This window comes from Pelmatolapia mariae, linkage group LG10_11, assembly GCF_036321145.2.
Source record: "Pelmatolapia mariae isolate MD_Pm_ZW linkage group LG10_11, Pm_UMD_F_2, whole genome shotgun sequence".
Taxonomy (NCBI): domain Eukaryota; kingdom Metazoa; phylum Chordata; class Actinopteri; order Cichliformes; family Cichlidae; genus Pelmatolapia; species Pelmatolapia mariae.
In genome coordinates, this window is record NC_086236.1 from 18,411,543 (window position 1) to 18,429,577 (window position 18,035).

The following is an 18,035-nucleotide window of genomic DNA, read 5'->3' on the forward strand; positions in this document are numbered from 1 at the left end:
TATAGCTTACCGACCTACAATCGCCCTTTAATCTGAAAAGATTTTACCTGTTTTCATCAGTGTTGAGGGTTTCTGTAGTGTCTTTTCACCCTTCAATTCAATAAGCTTGTTTCATTTTAAAAAATCAAATGACCAGTTCTTCATTGAAACATCTTTACAGGTGCTGAACCTGGTCCAGTCCTACGTGACCCTGCGTGTGCCTCTTTATGTATCGTATGTGTTCCACTCCCCTGTGGCTGCTGGTGGCTGGCAGCACTTTGATTTACAGTCCGAGCTGCGCCTCACCTTTGTGTATGACACGGCCATCCTCTGGAAGGATGGCATCGGCAGCCCCCCACAGGCAGAGCTACACGGTATGCCACCAAGACAGAAAGAATATTATAGCTTGAGTTTTTGTTCTTGCACAGGATACTCTCCACATCAACATGACCAGTTCTTGCAGAATTCAGAATGTGTATATTATGTGTGTGTGTTTTTTTTTTCAAGGTGCTTTGTATCCTATGAGCATGCGCATCAATGAGCAGGGACGTTTGGTGGTAAACTTCCATACCAAGGCTCACTTTAGGGGTCTGTTTGTGAGGTCTCATTCTTCTGGGAGAATAAAACGATCTGGTGAGACTGAAATGTTGTCATCGTATCAGAATTGTATTCTGGGACCATTATTTTAGTATAAAGTATAAAATTTGCTCTCAAAATTACCCTGCAGTCTCAATGTCATCCATGGTGATGAGTGTGGACCACCCTGGCCTGACATTTAATCTGACCTTAGTGAGGAGTGAGCCCACCTACAACCAACCGGTCCAGCAGTGGACCTTCACCTCTGATTTTGCAGTAAGACTGCATGAAACTTTTAAATGCCACGATGTAATCTGAGACATGTAGTCTGTTTCAAAGCAGCTACAAGGGCAAATGCAGACTGATGTTTTTATATATCTCCCCGCTGCTGCATATAGGTGAGAGACTACTCTGGTACCTACACAGTGAAGCTGATTCCCTGTACAACATCCCAAAATATGGAATACACTGTTCCACCTGTCTGCAGTCCCAGAGAACCCGTCACCTTTGATCTGGATATCAGATTCCAGCAAGTAAGTCAGCATCAGCTAAGATTAAGATTCAAGAGTGGCATGTTTCCTCGTTGTAGGAAGGATTTATTCATTTGTATTCATTTATTTTTTCCATTCTCTGTCTCCAGCTGTAACTGGCAATCTGTCTTCTTTTATGATGCTATCACTTTCTAAATATGTGCATACATTTTTAGGTGAGCGATCCAGTTGCAGTAGAATTCAGTCTCAACACTCAGATGCTCTTGCTGTCCAAAAGAAGCCTATGGCTTTCTGATGGATCCATGGGTTTTGGACAGGAGAGTGATGTTGCCTTTTCTGAGGGTAAGACCTATTAGGTCCCAAGATTTACAGAACTATACTAGTAGAACTATACTAGTCTAAAATATTTCACATTGCTTTTGTCAATTTTGTAAAGGAAAATGTTTACCTTTCATGCAGACATAGGGTTGCTTCAAGTAAATGATTTGCTTTATACTATTAAAAGAAAATATCGTATGAGATTTTTTAAAAAAGCATTTAATTTAGAGTTTTGGTTTGGTTTGGTTTGACTGACAATAATTCTTAAAGCAGTGGCAGCAGATATGGTTTTGTTTTTGGACAAAAATGAAAATAAAATAAATTTAAAAAGGTACAATTTAGATTTTACATTTTACTTTTCTCAGGTGATACAATATACGGCCGTGTCATGGTGGACCCTGTGCAGAACCTGGGAAATTCTTTCTTCTGTAGCATCGAGAAGGTGTTCCTCTGCACAGGCGCCGATGGATACGTACCCAAATATAACCCGACCAAGTTTGAATTTGGATGCCTGGCAGACTCCCCTTCATTGCTGTATAGATTCAAGATTCTTGTGAGTATTCTTGTTTTCTAATGATAACATTTCATTATGCCCGGACATGCAAAATAACATTTAACAATCTTCCATCCCTTTTTGGTTTTCAATCTAAAATACTCCACCAGGACAAGGCTCAGCCGGAGACTCAGGCACGGGCATTCGGCGATGTCAGTTTTAATGCTGTATTGGCAGCGGACGATCCATCAGCCATGTCACTCATCAGGCAACCAGGGTCTGATGGCTTTAGACTGGACTCTGCAGCCATGTTTCAGGTATCCTATATGCTAATGTTTCCTGAAGCCAACAGTTCATTTTTTGTATGAATCAAAAGCTACAGAAATAACCTGCATGACAAAGTTGTGAGGCCCTGCAACTTTGCAGGATAAGGATGAGAAGAATAACATAATCCTGTTTATGCATTTGTGATGCTTTTACTTGGAGGGATGTAAAAAATCTCAATCTTTAAAAAATTACTTAAATTAGAGCCAGTAGAAAACTGACTATAAATTGGCTATAGATACCAGATTTTCATTGCACTAGTTAATTTTGAACAATTAAGGATTACAGTTTCTATTTTATTAGGTGTCTGATTTTAGTCTTTGTGTCATTTGCATCAGTTTAAGGTAAATAAAATTCTAAAAAATCCATCATTTTTACTGCTTCTTAGGTTGCTGCAGGTCGTGAATGGTACATTCACACCATCTACACAGTTCGCTCCAAGGAGAATGCCAATAGAGGCATTGGAAAACGCAGCCTAGAGTACCACTCTGTGACTTCGACAAGCAATGATGTGGCCTTGACCCCATCCAGTTCAAAAGGCCACCGCTGGAGGAGGTCAGCTGCCAATAAAGTTCCTGAAATCGCTGAAGATATTGGAGTGGATAAGAACCGTGGTACTAACATCATGCACATAGCTCTGGATCGCACCAAGCGTAAGTCAGTGGGGTCAAATGAACTCTTTGCTGATGGTCTTGAACCCAGGGAGCTGCACGCAGATGACGAAGAGGAGGGTCTGGTAACTGTGGTAGGGGCGCTGGTCGGCCTCCTGCTCATTGTCCTCATTATTGTCTCCATCGTGCTGGTGCTCAGATCCAGACAGAAGGATGGGAAGGAAGGATGGAGGGAGGGCGTGCAGGAAGTGGTGAAAGGGTCTGTCAGTACAGAGCCCATGTTGGTGGTGAGGATGCAAGACTGCCGCAACAGCTCAGAGGTCTGAGCAATGAATGCACGGACAGACAGATGGACATGTAGGAAATATATGGGAGCTTTTATAAGTTTTTCTTTGGAATATCTTAAAAAAATATATTTAAAAAATGGCATTAAATTGCTTTCATAACACCAAAACTCAAGAGTCATCACGTATGGTATTAAGTGTGCCTGTAAATGGGGGTGAGCTCTACAGTACAGAATATATACTTATCACTGCAACAGCAAAGCAACATTTTTTAAATTTTTTTTATTTAATACTCAGACTTGTCCTGCAAGTAGCGTAATACTGCTGTGCTCGCTTAGTGGCTTTGTGGTGTTAAAGTGCCTGAAGCAACTACATCCCTTCAGGACAGTCCCAGTCACCCAGTGAACATTTACGATAAAGCGTCACACAGGACATGTCGAGAGATTTAGCGCCGCGGGTGCACCTCCGGGAAAGGAGGCTAGATATTAACGATATGTGCATCAGAGGAAAGAATATTTCATCTCACAAAGAACGCTCAGATGTTTCCTTAAAAAATATGAATCATAAACTATCCCATCATTTCTGCAGTATGCTGAGGATAAAGTAGGTTACGGTACACATGCTGTGCAGCTGAGGTTGTTAGAAACTCCATCCACTGGTGGGAGATAATAGAAAACAAAAGGTAAATACTGGACTTCTGTGAACTAAGTGTTTGGCTTCAAAACATTTGTTGTATGAGCACATTCATGTTAAATCTGGGGTGAACTGTGCCTTTAAGCCTACAGTTTAGTCTTAAGATATTTGTTGGCGCAGTCATAAAGACAAGCTGGCACCACTTGTGTTTTATCTGTGAATTAAACCTTGCAAAACTCTTATTATCAAACTCCAGGAAGTGAAAACAACTACTGATATAATTTAATGTTTAATCACCAGCTAAACTTTTTTTTAATTCCTCCACCATATCTACTGTTCCTTATCATGTTTACCATATACCGAAGAGTGTTTTCCTGCATGTATTTAGCATCTCTGTTGCCCCTTTCTGTTTTAGTTTTTTAAATATTACTAGTACAGTTTTAACACTTTAGTTTTCAGCTCATCGCTGCGTCTGATAGCACAATGTTCACTGCTGTCACTGCTGTCACTGCTATCCTCACAGTGTTGTTGCTCTGTGTTTTTCTAATACTTTCTGTCATTTTGAGGGTTTTTTTTGTTTGTTTCTTTATTTAACACTGATTAAGGTACATTTGTAACGAGACACTCATCTCAGGAGTTATTTCTTTTACAAAGAATGGACTGTGTGTTATAACACAATTTACTACTGCTGACTGGAGAGCTCTCCAGAGCCACTTTCAACGTCTGTGTTACACTGCTAATAAGTGTGGTGCTGTGAACATTCAAATACTGTATCCATATCCAATGAATTAACCCCCTGTTCTTCCCACATTATGTTCATATTATTTGTCACTAGTGTTGTGTGGGATTTCAGTGTTCTGACTCATTTTGTTTTTCCCAAACAAATGATGCAAAGAAAATAGCTGCTCACAGATCAGTATGTCACTATGGAAAATATCACATTTGAAACTTTTGATATAATCTCATAATTTTGTCTATGTCACTGGTGAAGGTTCTTGTTTATCTGTATTGTTAAAACTATGTCTTACTCTGCTATGAATATACGACATGCTGATGTAAGTGTTCCTGAATATTTGTCTTCTTATGGTGTTGTTAGTCATCATTGTATAATTATTTCTACTATTCATCAGGGTTAGTTGATGTGATGGATATGAGCCGGAAAGCAGCTGAGGTGTGAATCCTCGAGGTATGTCAGGATTTATACATCTGATTGCCAGCTGTGTGTGTATGTGTGTGTATTTTTCTATTTTTCGTTTCCTTTTTTAATTCTACCCTGATGAACTTGGAAATAACACCATATCTGGTATCAAATGCACTTTTTTGCATCACCTCCCTCACACGCCACTACAAGCTATGCAATGTAATGTATACCCCACAGCCAGTTATTCCCATAATATGACAAATTTAGCACAATCAAACTTGATATTTACTTTGTGTCTTTTTATGAATGGGTTTTTATGTATATGTATTTAAGAATAAATACTGTTTACTGGTGCCTTTTGTTATTTTCATTGGTTTAATCAGTACATTTAGGTTTAGAGGTGGGGTGGACTATATGAACTTTAGCTGCAAAGAAAATGAGGCTTTGATACTTGATTTGACTTCACTGCTTTGAGACTGAGAATACTTTCCCCAAATTTGTCTCTGTCATGTTAAAATCATCTATTTTACTGGTCTATGTTCATAGAAAAAGAAAACATATAGTGGAGGAAGTAATTATTTGATGCCCTGCTGAATTTGTAACTTTGCTTACTTATAAGGAAATGAACTCTCTCTCATTTTTATAGTAGTTGATAGAATATCAATTAAAACTCCAAAAAACACACATTACATAAAAGTTGGTAATTTATTTGCATGTCTTTGAGCAAAAAAAAAGTATTTTATCTCCAAGCAAAACATGACTTAAAGCCTGGGGCAAAAACCATTGTTGGCAAGCATAGCAGTAAGATGTGTCTTGTAGTTGGTCATCAGGTTTGCACATATCTCAGGAGGGATTTTGGCTCACTCCTCTTTACTGATACTCCCTTAATCTTTCAGGTTTCTTGGCAGCCACTTGGCAACTTGAAGCTCCAGGTCTGGAGACCCTAATGTGCTTCTTCTTTAGGCCACTTCTTTGTTGCTGAAAAAAACATCCATCACTAACCCATCTTCAGTGTTCCGGCTGAGGGTAGGAGGTTCTCGTCCAAGATTTTACACTACATTCCCCCGTCACTAGTCCCTCAATACGGAGAAGTCGACATATAACTTGACCAGAAAATCAACCCCAAAGCATAATGATTCCACTTCTGTGGACTTGACTGAGGGGATGGTGTTCTTTGAGTCACACTCAGCAGTTCTCTTCCATCAAACATGATGTGTCAAGTTGATTGCAAGCTGATCGAGTAGAGCTCGATTTTGGTTTAATCTGACCATAGTACTTTCCCACAACAATTCTCTGAATCGTTTAGGTGTTCACTGACAAACTTGAGTTGGGCCTGTACATGCGCCTTCTTAAACGGGGGACCCTGCGGGCCCTTCAACATTTCAATCCAGTTATTCATGTTATACAGCAAAACATGTTACCAGTGGTATTCTTGGTGGCTGTGGTCCCAACTGCCTTCAGATCATTAAGCTGCTCGCTTGTAGTTTGGGCTGATCCGTCACATTTCTCATAATCATCCTCACCCCATGAGGCAAGGCCTTGCATTGGATCACCAGACTGAGGGCGGCTGATAGCCATTTTATACTTCTTTCATTTACAAAAGAATCACACCAGCAGTCACCATCTCACCAAGCTTCTTGATGATGGTCTTCTGGTCTATCCCAGTCTTTTGCCGCTCTACAGTCTGGTCCCGAAGTCCTTTGGTCTTACCCATGATGGGGGAGAGGTTGGAAGATATTTATGCTGTGAATAGGTGTGATTTATACACATAATGATTTGAGATCAGTACTCTATTTAATTGACTGATTAATTGATTAACTGTAATCTATGTGCCACGTGGGCACACAAACAATTGGTGGGAGCCAGTATTCTGGCTGGGTTGTTGGGGATCAAATACTTATTTCACTCAGTGACATGAAAATCAGTTTTTATATGTGTTTTGGTTCTAGATTTCTGGTTGATATTCTGTCTCTCACCATTAAAGTGAAACTACCATAAAAATTAGGGACTATTTCTCCCACTGTACTAGTAATTTTCCATTTGCTATCACAGACTTAAGAGCTTATTTGGACTGGTGAGTAATAAGTTAAAGTAGCTCAGTTAGCAGCTGACCTGTAAGCAGACACATTGTTAATTCACCTTCCTAGGCAAAGTAGGAACGATTAAGAAGGAAAAGAATGGCACAATTATTACTGTCAGTGAAATGAGTTAGGCTCCACAATGTCTGTAGGGAAAAATGTTTTAAATGCTCCCCTGGGAAGCAGTAAAATAAAAGTGCAATTTGTGATTTCTTAGATTGAAGACTATGGTTCATCTGACTGCTGTGCCAATAAAGGGTATATAATTGAAATACAATTGAACAGAGAGAGAGTGAAAACTGATTGGCTGAGAGCGAAAGCGACACTCCACAAATGTGCCCACTTCCCTCCCTCCATCCTCTTCCTTCACTTCCTGCAGTGGCAGTTCTCCGCTGCTGGTTGGTTTGTAAACATGGCGACTGCTGGTACATCTGGAGATGACCTGAGGAAAGAGCTGACATGTGCTATTTGTTTGGACTTCTTCAAGGACCCCGTCATTCTGAAATGCGGCCATAATTTCTGCCGCTTTTGCATCTGTATGCACTGGGATGAAAATGGCGGAGACTATGGGTATCAGTGTCCTCAGTGCCGAACGGTAAGTTAATACATTATATACGCCTTTTTGTTTTTATTTTTTGAACCTCGTCTGAAGGCAAATACAACAACACGGCGGTGCCGGTGTTTCTTCGAAGGTCTTATTTTTCTTTTATAAATATCTACGAGGAATAACACCGCGTGGCTACTGTTTAAAAAAAAAAAAAAAAACCCAGATACCTACGCAGTGCATTTTGCAGTTGCTAGGATAGCTGGTTGTTGTTGGGCTTTTTTTCCTCCTGTCAACACATGAGCTGGCAGGTTAAAAGCTTAGCTCCAATGAAAATGATATGATGTTCGCAACCTTGTGCTTGGTTAGTCGTCCTTAGCTTCTTTCTTTATTCCGTCAGGTGTTCAACAAGAGGACTTTCACTAAAAACTATCTGGTGCAGAACTTGGTGGCCAAACTGGATGATCTGGAGTGCCTGGGTGCTTGTCCTGCCCCCTCCAAGCCTGTGAAATTTGGTGAAAAGTGTGAGCATCATGGTGAAGAGCTGAAACTCTACTGCCAGACCGATAAGAGGCCTATCTGTGTTGTCTGCAGGGAATCTAGATCACACAGGTTGGGGTTTCTGTTTTGTTTTTTTTATGATTGACTTTACAAATATCATACCACAGCTCTGTGCCCTGAAAAGATTTTATTAATGTGAGATATTAGTAGTACACTGGACAGTACGAACCAGATTTTTTAGAAATAATAAGGGGGCGATGTAAAAACGTCTTATGTGTTGTCTGCCATGCTTAATGGTATTAGCTTAATATTAGCAGAATAATTTCACATTTTTACTTTTAGTTTGTAGCTTTGTGGGGTTTTTTTTTCCTTTTTTTCTTTTTGTTTTGTTTTTGCGTCCTGTATCGCCTAAATAACTTGCAAGCATTTACTAATGTATTATCAATTATCATTGGAAATTGGGACCCATAGCATGACTGGCAGCTGCTTATGACCCCATGCCAAGCTTGGGAAGCACTGCAGTATATCTTCATTTCATAGTAAGATCCCAGGCATTAATGTAACAGGAGTATTGTAGAATAAGGTTTTTGGCACTGATGTACCCAAGACACATTTGGAATAGAATAGAATTCTACTTTATGGTCATTGCACACATCACAGGTACAAGGCAACGAAATGCAACGAAATTTGGAAGCATCGTTGTGATTGTCTAGTGTACAAGTGTCCGTCTGTGAATTAACTTTAGTTTGAGACCAGTATTGAGGAGGGGCAGCCACACAGTGTGCAGTGACCTCAGCAAGACATCAAGCGACTTATAGCAAGGGCAGACAAAGTGGGTGGGGCTCACACATAGATTATATAGAGGATGTACCTCTGAAAAGTGAAGCCAATGCAAAAGTGCTTTAAAAATGCTGTTTTGTTTTTTTTTTTTTAAATATGCACTGGGGCATGTTGGTTACGGTTCTAAAAGACTTCCCATCTTTTAGAGCTCTATAGGGAAAACTGCCCTCTGCCACAACTGTTAGTCATTTTCTCCTGCATTTATGGGTTTGCTAATAACTTGTCAGTGAGCATGTGGTGGTACCTAGGCAACCAGAGCCTGGAAAGTCTACTAGTCAACTACAAAGTGTCTGCAAAAAAGCAACTTAAAAAGTATCTTTTTATCTTCAAATAACTGTTCAGAACTTTGCTTGAAAGCACCTTATAAATAATAATAAGTTGTTATTATAAACAACTCTGGGATGAGTGCATTGCTGCTTATGTGGACACACCTTTAGCTGACCAAATTTAAATTGTTTGCTCAGCAAAACAATATTTCAGAACTAGCATTGGTCATGGCTTTTAACTGTATCCTAGAAACTGATTTGCAAGCATTTGCGTCTTTATTTGTTTCTCAAATTTTGCTTGGCATGTCAAACAGAAGCTGATGGTGTGAAATGGTACAAACATGAAAAATATCGACTACTTTGTTCACTGGGCAGGTGAGGGGTTACTGGTTCAAATTGCCAAATCATACATGCATAGCTACCCTCTGCAGCCACTCCCTTGTCACAAGGGGTTGCTAAGGAAAAGATGAGAGAAGTGCACCTCTGTAGCTCTACATTTAGACTGTCTCAACTAGCTTAATACTCAAGGTTCCTGATCTCACCTTTCTCTTTTAACTAAAATGTGAAGCAGTAATCTTTCAGGCTTCGGTTGTCCTAACTTTGAAGGAACTTGATGAGAACTTGGTGTTCAGTCTACAACACTGTAGTCTACCTTTAGCACCAGATAAGCAGCAGCAGTGGTCCAGCTGTCATACTAAAATGGATAAGGGACCCTGAAGTCCAGGGACAGATGCAGGTATGAGATGCTTATGAAAACCTCAGGTTGTTTTTGTAAAAGATCTGGGTTTTGGAGTCCCAGAAAAAGGCTTCACTTCAGAGAACCTTCCAGAAGGACCTACTCTAAACAGAAAATATTTGATGTGCCAAATTTCTGTTGCACTTCAGAAATCTGCCTCAAAAGGGTTGCAAATGCGCATGATATGATCCACATGCGCAAGCTAAAATTTACAAATGTGTACTATGGTGTTTTTTTTTTTTTTTTTTTGTTGTTTTTTGTTTGTTTTTTTTTTTGTTTTGTTTTGTTTTTGGTTTTTTGTATAACTTTTGAGGACTCAAGTCCTGAAAAGGACTGCTTCAATCTGCGTGCTTCAATCCACACAAATGCGAAGCAAATGCATACATCCAAACCTGAATAAATGCCGATCATTTTTGCACAGTTTAAGTTTAGGTCACAAATCCGGTCATTTTACCTTTCGAAAACCTTCCTGTGTGTACGAATATCTAAGAACTACACGCAACTCCTCTCTTGCTCACTTACAAAACCTTAAATATGTGTGGCTGAATTGCCGATACGCACAGATCACATCTTCTGCCCATGTGAAGTTTTGAGACAAATTTAACACTACCAGCTACAGATCCACATATATAAGCTATGTTCAAATCCCAGTGTAAAACTGGGACATCTGGCCTTCCATTGCATACATGCGTGTTTTGTTTTTTTTCTAAATAAACAGAACAGCCGGTAATCCCTTTTACAAGAAAATACAGATTTGCCAATTACAGACCCTAGACACTAGCCTGCCACATTCTGAAATGTTAAGGATAATTAATTAAGCTAACATCAATGTTGGCCTGATTTCATTAGAGAATGCTCAGATTAACATAAAGGGTTTATTCCACTTTACCTCGACTATATCTGTATTCAAAATATGGAGCATATACTTATTGCAGAGGATGATCCAGTGATGTAGAACTATGGTGTTCTCCCAGCTGCAGCTGAGCACAGACTTTTCCCAGCAGAAAGACATCCAGCAGATTATTTAAACTGTATATTAACCCTTATAGGCTACTTTGTAGTGTCTGTAATTAGTAAATCGATTGAACGTTGTTACAAGTAGACGTTCTTTCTTGGCTCTTGACGGAGGCGGTTGTCTCCTTGTCCCTCTCCCTTATCTTTCCTGCGTGGCTTCTCACGTCTTTGTATAGTCTCGCTTACTCTCTTGACCCCAAGAGAGTCTCCCAGACTTGTTCTCTAAAAACCTAAAGAAGAACTATGGATTTGATCAACTGGGCCTTTAACGAAATTAACAAACTCCTGGGCTTGGCAGAGCCCGACTGTCCTGCGGAGACGTTTGCTGCCGGATACTCGATGGTTGGTTGTGTTGCAACAAATTGTTCTGTAACATGCCAGTTGTTTTATTTCAGACACCATGACGTGGCACCAGTGCCAGAAGTTGTGAATGACATGAAGGTAGCAGTAGTGTTCCTTTTATTATTATTTTTAAGTAGTCTCCTGTTGTGTATTGGTAACCTAGACTCTTATTTACTGCATCTCTAATATTTGCACTGTTGCCCTGCTTTCCTGACTACATGTCTTCCTGTACATTTGTTGCAGATGGAATTGAAACTGAGGCTAATGGAGCTCAACTGGCAAAAGTCTCAATGTGTAAAAGTCGTTACGGCTGATGAGCTCACAAAAAGTGAACTGAGGGTATGGAATGACCGTTCTTACTTGCTTTTTGTGAACTTGGTGTTTGTTCAAGTGGCCATGTTTGCATATTGCATGCAAACATTCAGTTGTACACGGTGAAATTTTAGTGGACTGCTGAACATGCATTTCTTGAGCATTCATCTTAAAGTTATGTTAACATTATAGTTCTAGTCAGTCAATATTGGGGCTTTTTTTGGGTGGGGGGGTAAGAGCCTTGTCAGGATGACTAGCAGATTCTCAGTTCTGTTTTATTCTGCTTTGCTCAGGGCTGACATGCTTGTTTGCACAAATGACTCTGCTAGATTATTTGGAAATGCATGGTTACATTTAAAAGATGACTTAAACCACAGATCGTGTGTCATTCATAGTTTAAACCAACCATGTCGTTGTTTGTGGTGGGCTTCACTAGAACTGTAATGTGGCGCATTTATCTTAAACTTTTCTTTTGCTCTAGTTGAAAAAGCAGAGACTCAAGGAAAAGATCGAAGCAGACGTCGGTGCCTTGGTCCAGTTTTTGCTGGACGAGAGGGACTCGCTGCTTGAGAGCCTGGACGCTGAGGAAGTGGCCACCATGGCTGTTATAGATGACAACTTGAAGACTGTGGAAACAGAAGCAGCAGCCGTGGACAAAGCTATAGCAGCTATCCACAGCCAGATCAATGGAAAAACTAACTTTGAGGTCAGTTGACTTCAAAGGTTAACTTGTAAATTGTCAGACCATGGCTATGGCATAAGAGTTGGATAACGATATTGCTGCGTCCCCCATCCCAACCCCTTCTGCTGTGCTTCAAAAAGGATAAAGCAGTGTTCTTAAGAATGAGAATGTCTTAAATACAGCTTTGGCAGGCCTGTAACATTCCTTTTTATCAGGCTTCTTCTGTTAAAAGCTGCACTATTGCCTTTACCTTTTTGTGTTAATGCAATCATGCTGTCTGAAAATGACAAACGTGCCCTTTTTTTAAACTGTACACAAAAGTGAAAATGCTTGTTTATAACTGGGTGATAATCATACATTTTAAAGCTGAAATAACAGCACAACCATTGTCTTTAGGTTGACAATGGGATGGGAAAATGTGGTGCACAGAGTTGTAGTTATAAAATTAGACCTAGGAGCACGCCCCTAGTCAACCAGAGTAGCCTTAAATACTGTTTACTGTAGATACTCAGGAGCCCAAATTGTTGTATTTAAATGTCACATGGGAAATCAAACGTGAAGTTAAAAACCCACCAGCAAATAGCCGCCATCATCCAACATTCTTTATTTTGACAAGCTTCTCTAAATTACCATTAAAAGCAGAGTTTCCTTGGACGTGAGCATACTGCGTGGCCATTCATAATGCAAAGACGAACGGTCATGAAACTGGTCTGATTTCATATTCTTATAAAATGACTTTAAATATTTAATTTGTGATAAACTGCAGACACCCTGATGAGTTTACCACTGTGCATTAAGGATCAAAGCATCCTGAAAATGGCACATGGGGCTGCTCAAAGCAACAGAAATGTTATGAAACTTGTTTGTTAGGGTTTGAATTATACATTAAACCACAAATTAAGTATTTTCTTTCTTTTCTCCCCCCTTCCCCTGCAACAGAGCCTTGCTGAGACATTTAATGAGTAAGTAGCTATTTGTTCATTTATTACAAAAATGCTTTACAAAAACCCAGCATGTTAATTTCCATGTTTCTTCTGCAGAGTTGTACAGTGCAAGCCTTTCACCTCTTTGGAGCCGGTTAACTGTCCGACAGAATTTACAGACTTCTCAGGGCCCTTTCAGCTCATCATGTGGAAAAAGATGATGCACGTGCTGCACACCAGTAAGTTGAAGAATCATGCACTGTCAGTGCTTAAGAGATGCTATTTGAACTGTAAGACTGATTTTAGGCATGAGGTTGGGCATTTTAAGCCTAAAGCTTGCTGGATGGTAAATATATTAAAGTCTCTAAAGAAACCGCAGTAATGTAACTTAACTTTTCTGCATGCTTTCTTTTTGAAACGGGTTACTGTCTAATAGGGCTGCAATTAATGATTATTTTTGATAGTCAACTAATCTACCTTTTTTTTTTTTTTTTTTTTCTTTGATAAGTCTGTTTCAATGATTATTTTAATAACTCTTATCTCTGCTTCCTGTGGGCAAACCTGTTGTTCTAGGCTCCAGTACCTCACCTGCTCAAGTCTGCCCACCTGTGAATATCACCCTGTTTTTGTCCCACAGCGAATAAATAAAATAAATAATAATAATAATAATAATAATAATAATAATAATAATAATAATAATAATAATAATAATAATAATAATAATAATAATAATCCAGGAAACATGAATCTGAAAATGATTAAATGTATTTTTTAACATTACTAAATAAATCAAAACATTAATATAAATAAAATGCTAGTATGTGCAAAGGGGAAACTGTCCATTAGTTCAAATAAAACTTAGAATTAAATCAAACTTTATTTTCTGTCAAAATGACAAGTATCCAAAGTTTACAGATGATTCAGTTAATGAATTCAAGATTGCAGTGGACATGATCTGGAATGAGGCTTGCTCTCATCTTTGAGGTGATGTTCCCAGCTGCTGATAATCATGCTGAAGAGGGTCAATGTCTTGACTCGAGCCATTTGGGGTGCATGAGTCTCTTTACTAAGGGAATTCTAAGGGCAGTGTTGGGTTTATCTAGGCACAAACCCCGCTGGAACACAAGACACTCAATAACTGCACGACAAGACAAAACGGAGCTCTTTGTCTTTGTGGCTCACGAGGGAAGTCAGCCCAGGCCTTCACCTGTCCTTAGCCAACTTCGAATGATTCCTTTGCTACATCCCTCTTTATTGTCAGCAAGCAATCATTCATGAATATGCAATTACAAATAAAAGTGACAGTCTTAAGCAGGCATATCTGAACAACATCAGTGTCTGTATGGATTTCCAGCTATACCATACATAGACATACGACCTTTCAATGAACTTAAACTGTGTATGAGGTATGCAGAAAAGCAGAAGTAAGCGGCTCGCTAAATGATAAGAACAGGAACTTGCAATAGGTCATGTCACATTTAAAGGTGTGAAGTCTTGCACTTTTAAGAAACGGAGCAGTGTAGTTCCTAAAGCTATAATGGAAATTATAACGTTGAGGCTGCTTCCTCTCATCTCATGGTACACAAGTGCACACAGACTTTTATCAGTCCTAATAAGGATATTATTTTTATCAGCATACAAATGATTATATGTTCCCAAGCACAAATGACAATATAAAAAAAAAATATCAATTCCAACAGGCAGTTTGTCTACCAAGTCTGCTCTTTTAAAAATGTGGTGTCAGGTCAGCTTAAGACTAATGTCATTTAATCTGTCATGGCGTCTCCATAGTGCCCCAGAACCTCACCTTGGACCCAGACACCGCTCACCCGAACCTGCTTATCTCAGACTTTGACACTAAAGTGGAGGAGGGCCGTGTCCGCAGCCAGGAGCCAGACCTGCCTGCCCGCTTCAATCGGTTCTGTGGCGTCCTCTCCACAGCCCAGTATGCCAGTGGCCAGCACTACTGGGAGGTGGATGTGAGGGACAAAGGTGTGTGGTACCTGGGAGTGACCACAGAGTGCAGCAACAGGAAGGGCTTCGTCAGCCTAACACCCTCTGCAGGATACTGGAGCCTGTGTCTGCAGGACCGGCTGTACGCCAATGGGGAGGACGGACGCATTCCAGTTGCCGACTACTGGAATTCTCCTCGCGTGGGTGTGTACCTGGACTATGACAACGGGCGTCTTAGCTTCTATGATGCTGTAACAATGAAGAGGCTGTACATGTTTGACACCTGCTTTGAGGAGCCCGTCTACCCTTTCTTCAGCCCAGGGAAAAATGACCCAGGCAGCAGACTGCAAATATGCCACTATTACTGAGAGTTTAAACGAGTTTAAGGCTTTATCTCATAGATCAGGCTGGAGTGATAGGCTGATGTTGACCCTTGAAGTCATGTACTGTATGCTTTTGAGTTGTCTTACTGGTTTTTAGAAAGTACATTTTACATTGAATAAAAGGTACCAGGTGTACACAAATTTGGTAGTTTTCAACTTGGACACACACTGTAGGCTCATACCTCCTCCTTTGGCTGGGGGTTTGGAGAGGTGCTTTGCTATTCATCACTGTGTCTGCTGGGTTGCAGATGCCTCGGATGCTCTTGTTGTTCAGAGCATATTCAGAGCTGTTATCCCGTTAGCAACAACTATGCCATACTACTACTACTATAAAAGCTCACTCTTAGAAGGGTCAGTGGTGAAGCATTGTCTGGTATAGTTTGAATGTCTGTCGTTATCATGGTAAACATTCCCTCATTAATATGAGACTGAACACTCAATTTTGTCCATATTGTACTGATTTTAGCTCACAATTAGACTTTCAGGAATGACTGGAAGTGGCAACATCCATCAGTACAAATCATTTTATCACAAACCTTTTAAACACTTAATTTTATATAAGATGATAAAAACTTAAAGTCACACGCTTGCCATTTTTGGACTTTTCCTCTGTATATTGCTGAGTTACGTCTTTCTTGCAGCTTATTTTTGATGCTGCAATTGTTTTGTGGTTTTTTTTGGGGGGGGGTTGTTTTTTTTTTTGTTTTTTTTTTTTTGTTTTTTTTTTCCCCTGGTGTTGAAAGCAAATCAGTTTCAGTCAGTGTTAGAATGCTGTCATAGTTTTGCCTTCTAACTGCAGCTCAGCAAGCATTAGCTGTTGCATACACTTGCATGCACACATGTTTAGTTTTTGTTTTTTTTGTTTGGTTTTTTTTTTCACAGCGACAAAATTGGGGAAACTCATGGACTGGAAAGACTGAGCTAAAAGCTAAAGAGGAGGAAAAAACCTACACAATACTTTTTTTTTTTTTTTTTTTTTTTTTTAAGTGGTGTGTGTGGGTTTTTGTTTTTTTGGTTGTTTTTCTTTCTTTCTTTTTTTTTTTTTTTCCCCTCCCTTTTTAAATGGTCTCATTTAAAACACACCATGTGATCACTGACAGTATTTGAGAATGGCAGCCCTATTCTATTTTTGGAGATCTGCCATCACATGTTGGGACTGAAACTCTACTCTTTAACTTTGAGTATTTGCTGGTAAATATTGTCTCAGATGGTGTATCTTATTCAATACATACTTTTTATTGTTGAAATGTATTGTTGAATTTTTCTTTGGGGGAGGCTTCTATTAATGTGCTTGGTGTTTCCCGCATTAGGATTAAAAGAGGCAAAGTGTATTGTGACTTGTAAGTCTGTCATTCATTTAAAACACTTTGTATTTAGACAATGCAGGAAAATAAGAATAGTATTGCAACTTCTTCCGCAGTTTCCTTTAAACTGAACTTTATCTTTGCTATAAGGTTACTAAAGATCAAAAACAAGACAAGTCTCTGCAATCTAGTATTTCCTGCTGCACTTGGGATCGTTGTCTTGTTACATGCCTCAGTTTTTGCCACGCTTTAGCTGTCAGACAGATGGCCTTACGTTGAACTCTACAGTACTTTGGGATATTTGGGTTATACTTTAGTGCCAGGTGTCCAAATGTGGTGGGCTTTGTTTTTTGAAAACTTGTCTTGAATGTTTTCCCGTTGCATATCTCTTTCATTACAGAATGATACACACTTGAACTTGTTTGGAAATGACCTAACAGACTCTCCAGACTCTTAAAACTTTTGTATGTCTTCAATTAGATGCTACCTGACCCCTTAATTCCTATGAAAACATTAAGTGTGTACTTATGTTTTTCCCCATGCTGTTCCTGCGGTTGGGTGTAATTTTTGCTAAATGCCATGGTGTAAGGCCACATTTTGTAGTTTATCTGAGGTTTTACTTTTAAGACTTGACCTTTGAATTTAAAAAGTGTATTTTTGTTTACCATGACTGTAGTTTTGATCAGCTTTCATTTACGCTGAGAGTTATTACATCCAGCTGTTAAAAATGCTAATAGCTTTGGTTCATTCTACTAAAAAAACAGGCTGCTTGCCATTTTCCCCAATATTTTCATCCTTCCGTTCCCTAATCTTGAAATTGGGTGTGGTATTGCTAATTTCATACTGCAAGAACATTTAAGGAAGAGGTGAGAAGGCTGTTCTTATTGTGTCCTCCTTTCTTTGATAATGACTCTTATTTGTTCTTGACTCAAAATAATTTGGGTTTAATGATAGGCCATACAAATGACCCTTGTGTTTAGGTTGACAATCTCATGCATACTTGCAGTAATACTTCAGAGAACCATTGCTGATTAAAGTTTTCTTCTGGTAGGGTTTTATTCAGATTAAGCTGATATTTGTTTATTTTATTTTTTTTAATAAACTTTACCAGAAAATAGATTCTTAAATATAAGGTTAGATTAAAACTATTTATACACTGCACCACTGAATGCCTGGTGTGTAGCAAACTCTTGTTATACACCTGGGATCTTCCTCAGCAGAGGAGACTGATTCATCAAATGCTTAAAAATTATTGGCTGCTGGGATGTCTTTTAAGAAACTGGAAAGGCCGGGCTGTTATGACTCAT

The 18,035-nt window shown here is 39.4% G+C and overlaps 2 protein-coding genes across 2 annotated transcripts in view; both read left to right on the forward strand.

Moving 5' to 3' along the window:
- The window catches only part of frem2a (FRAS1 related extracellular matrix 2a), a 70,525-nt gene extending 65,348 nt beyond the window's left edge, over positions 1-5,177 (forward strand). The window contains exons 17-24 of the mRNA XM_063487228.1: positions 161-353; positions 487-612; positions 707-831; positions 954-1,088; positions 1,262-1,388; positions 1,730-1,917; positions 2,028-2,174; positions 2,570-5,177. Of these exons, the coding sequence (XP_063343298.1) occupies positions 161-353; positions 487-612; positions 707-831; positions 954-1,088; positions 1,262-1,388; positions 1,730-1,917; positions 2,028-2,174; positions 2,570-3,118 (1,590 nt within the window). The 3' untranslated portion in view covers positions 3,119-5,177. The remainder of the gene's footprint in view (positions 1-160; positions 354-486; positions 613-706; positions 832-953; positions 1,089-1,261; positions 1,389-1,729; positions 1,918-2,027; positions 2,175-2,569) is intronic.
- Positions 5,178-7,292: 2,115 nt separating this feature from the next.
- trim47 (tripartite motif containing 47) lies at positions 7,293-17,741 on the forward strand. The gene is made up of 8 exons (XM_063487915.1): positions 7,293-7,523; positions 7,873-8,084; positions 11,225-11,270; positions 11,415-11,510; positions 11,965-12,189; positions 13,105-13,127; positions 13,206-13,327; positions 14,880-17,741. The coding sequence occupies exons 1-8, from the start codon at positions 7,341-7,343 to the stop codon at positions 15,407-15,409; spliced, it is 1,437 nt and encodes a 478-aa protein (XP_063343985.1). The 5' UTR covers positions 7,293-7,340; the 3' UTR covers positions 15,410-17,741.
- The last annotated feature ends 294 nt before the right edge of the window (positions 17,742-18,035 follow it).

Bases quoted from the DNA above. Each gene is read 5' to 3' on its own strand.
- trim47 (XM_063487915.1), top strand. From the start codon at position 7,341: ATGGCGACTGCTGGTACATCTGGAGATGACCTGAGGAAAGAGCTGACA. The intron at 11,271-11,414 runs GTAGCAGTAGTG...CATTTGTTGCAG, and splicing joins AAGTTGTGAATGACATGAAG to ATGGAATTGAAACTGAGGCT. The intron at 13,128-13,205 runs GTAAGTAGCTAT...TTTCTTCTGCAG, and splicing joins CTTGCTGAGACATTTAATGA to AGTTGTACAGTGCAAGCCTT.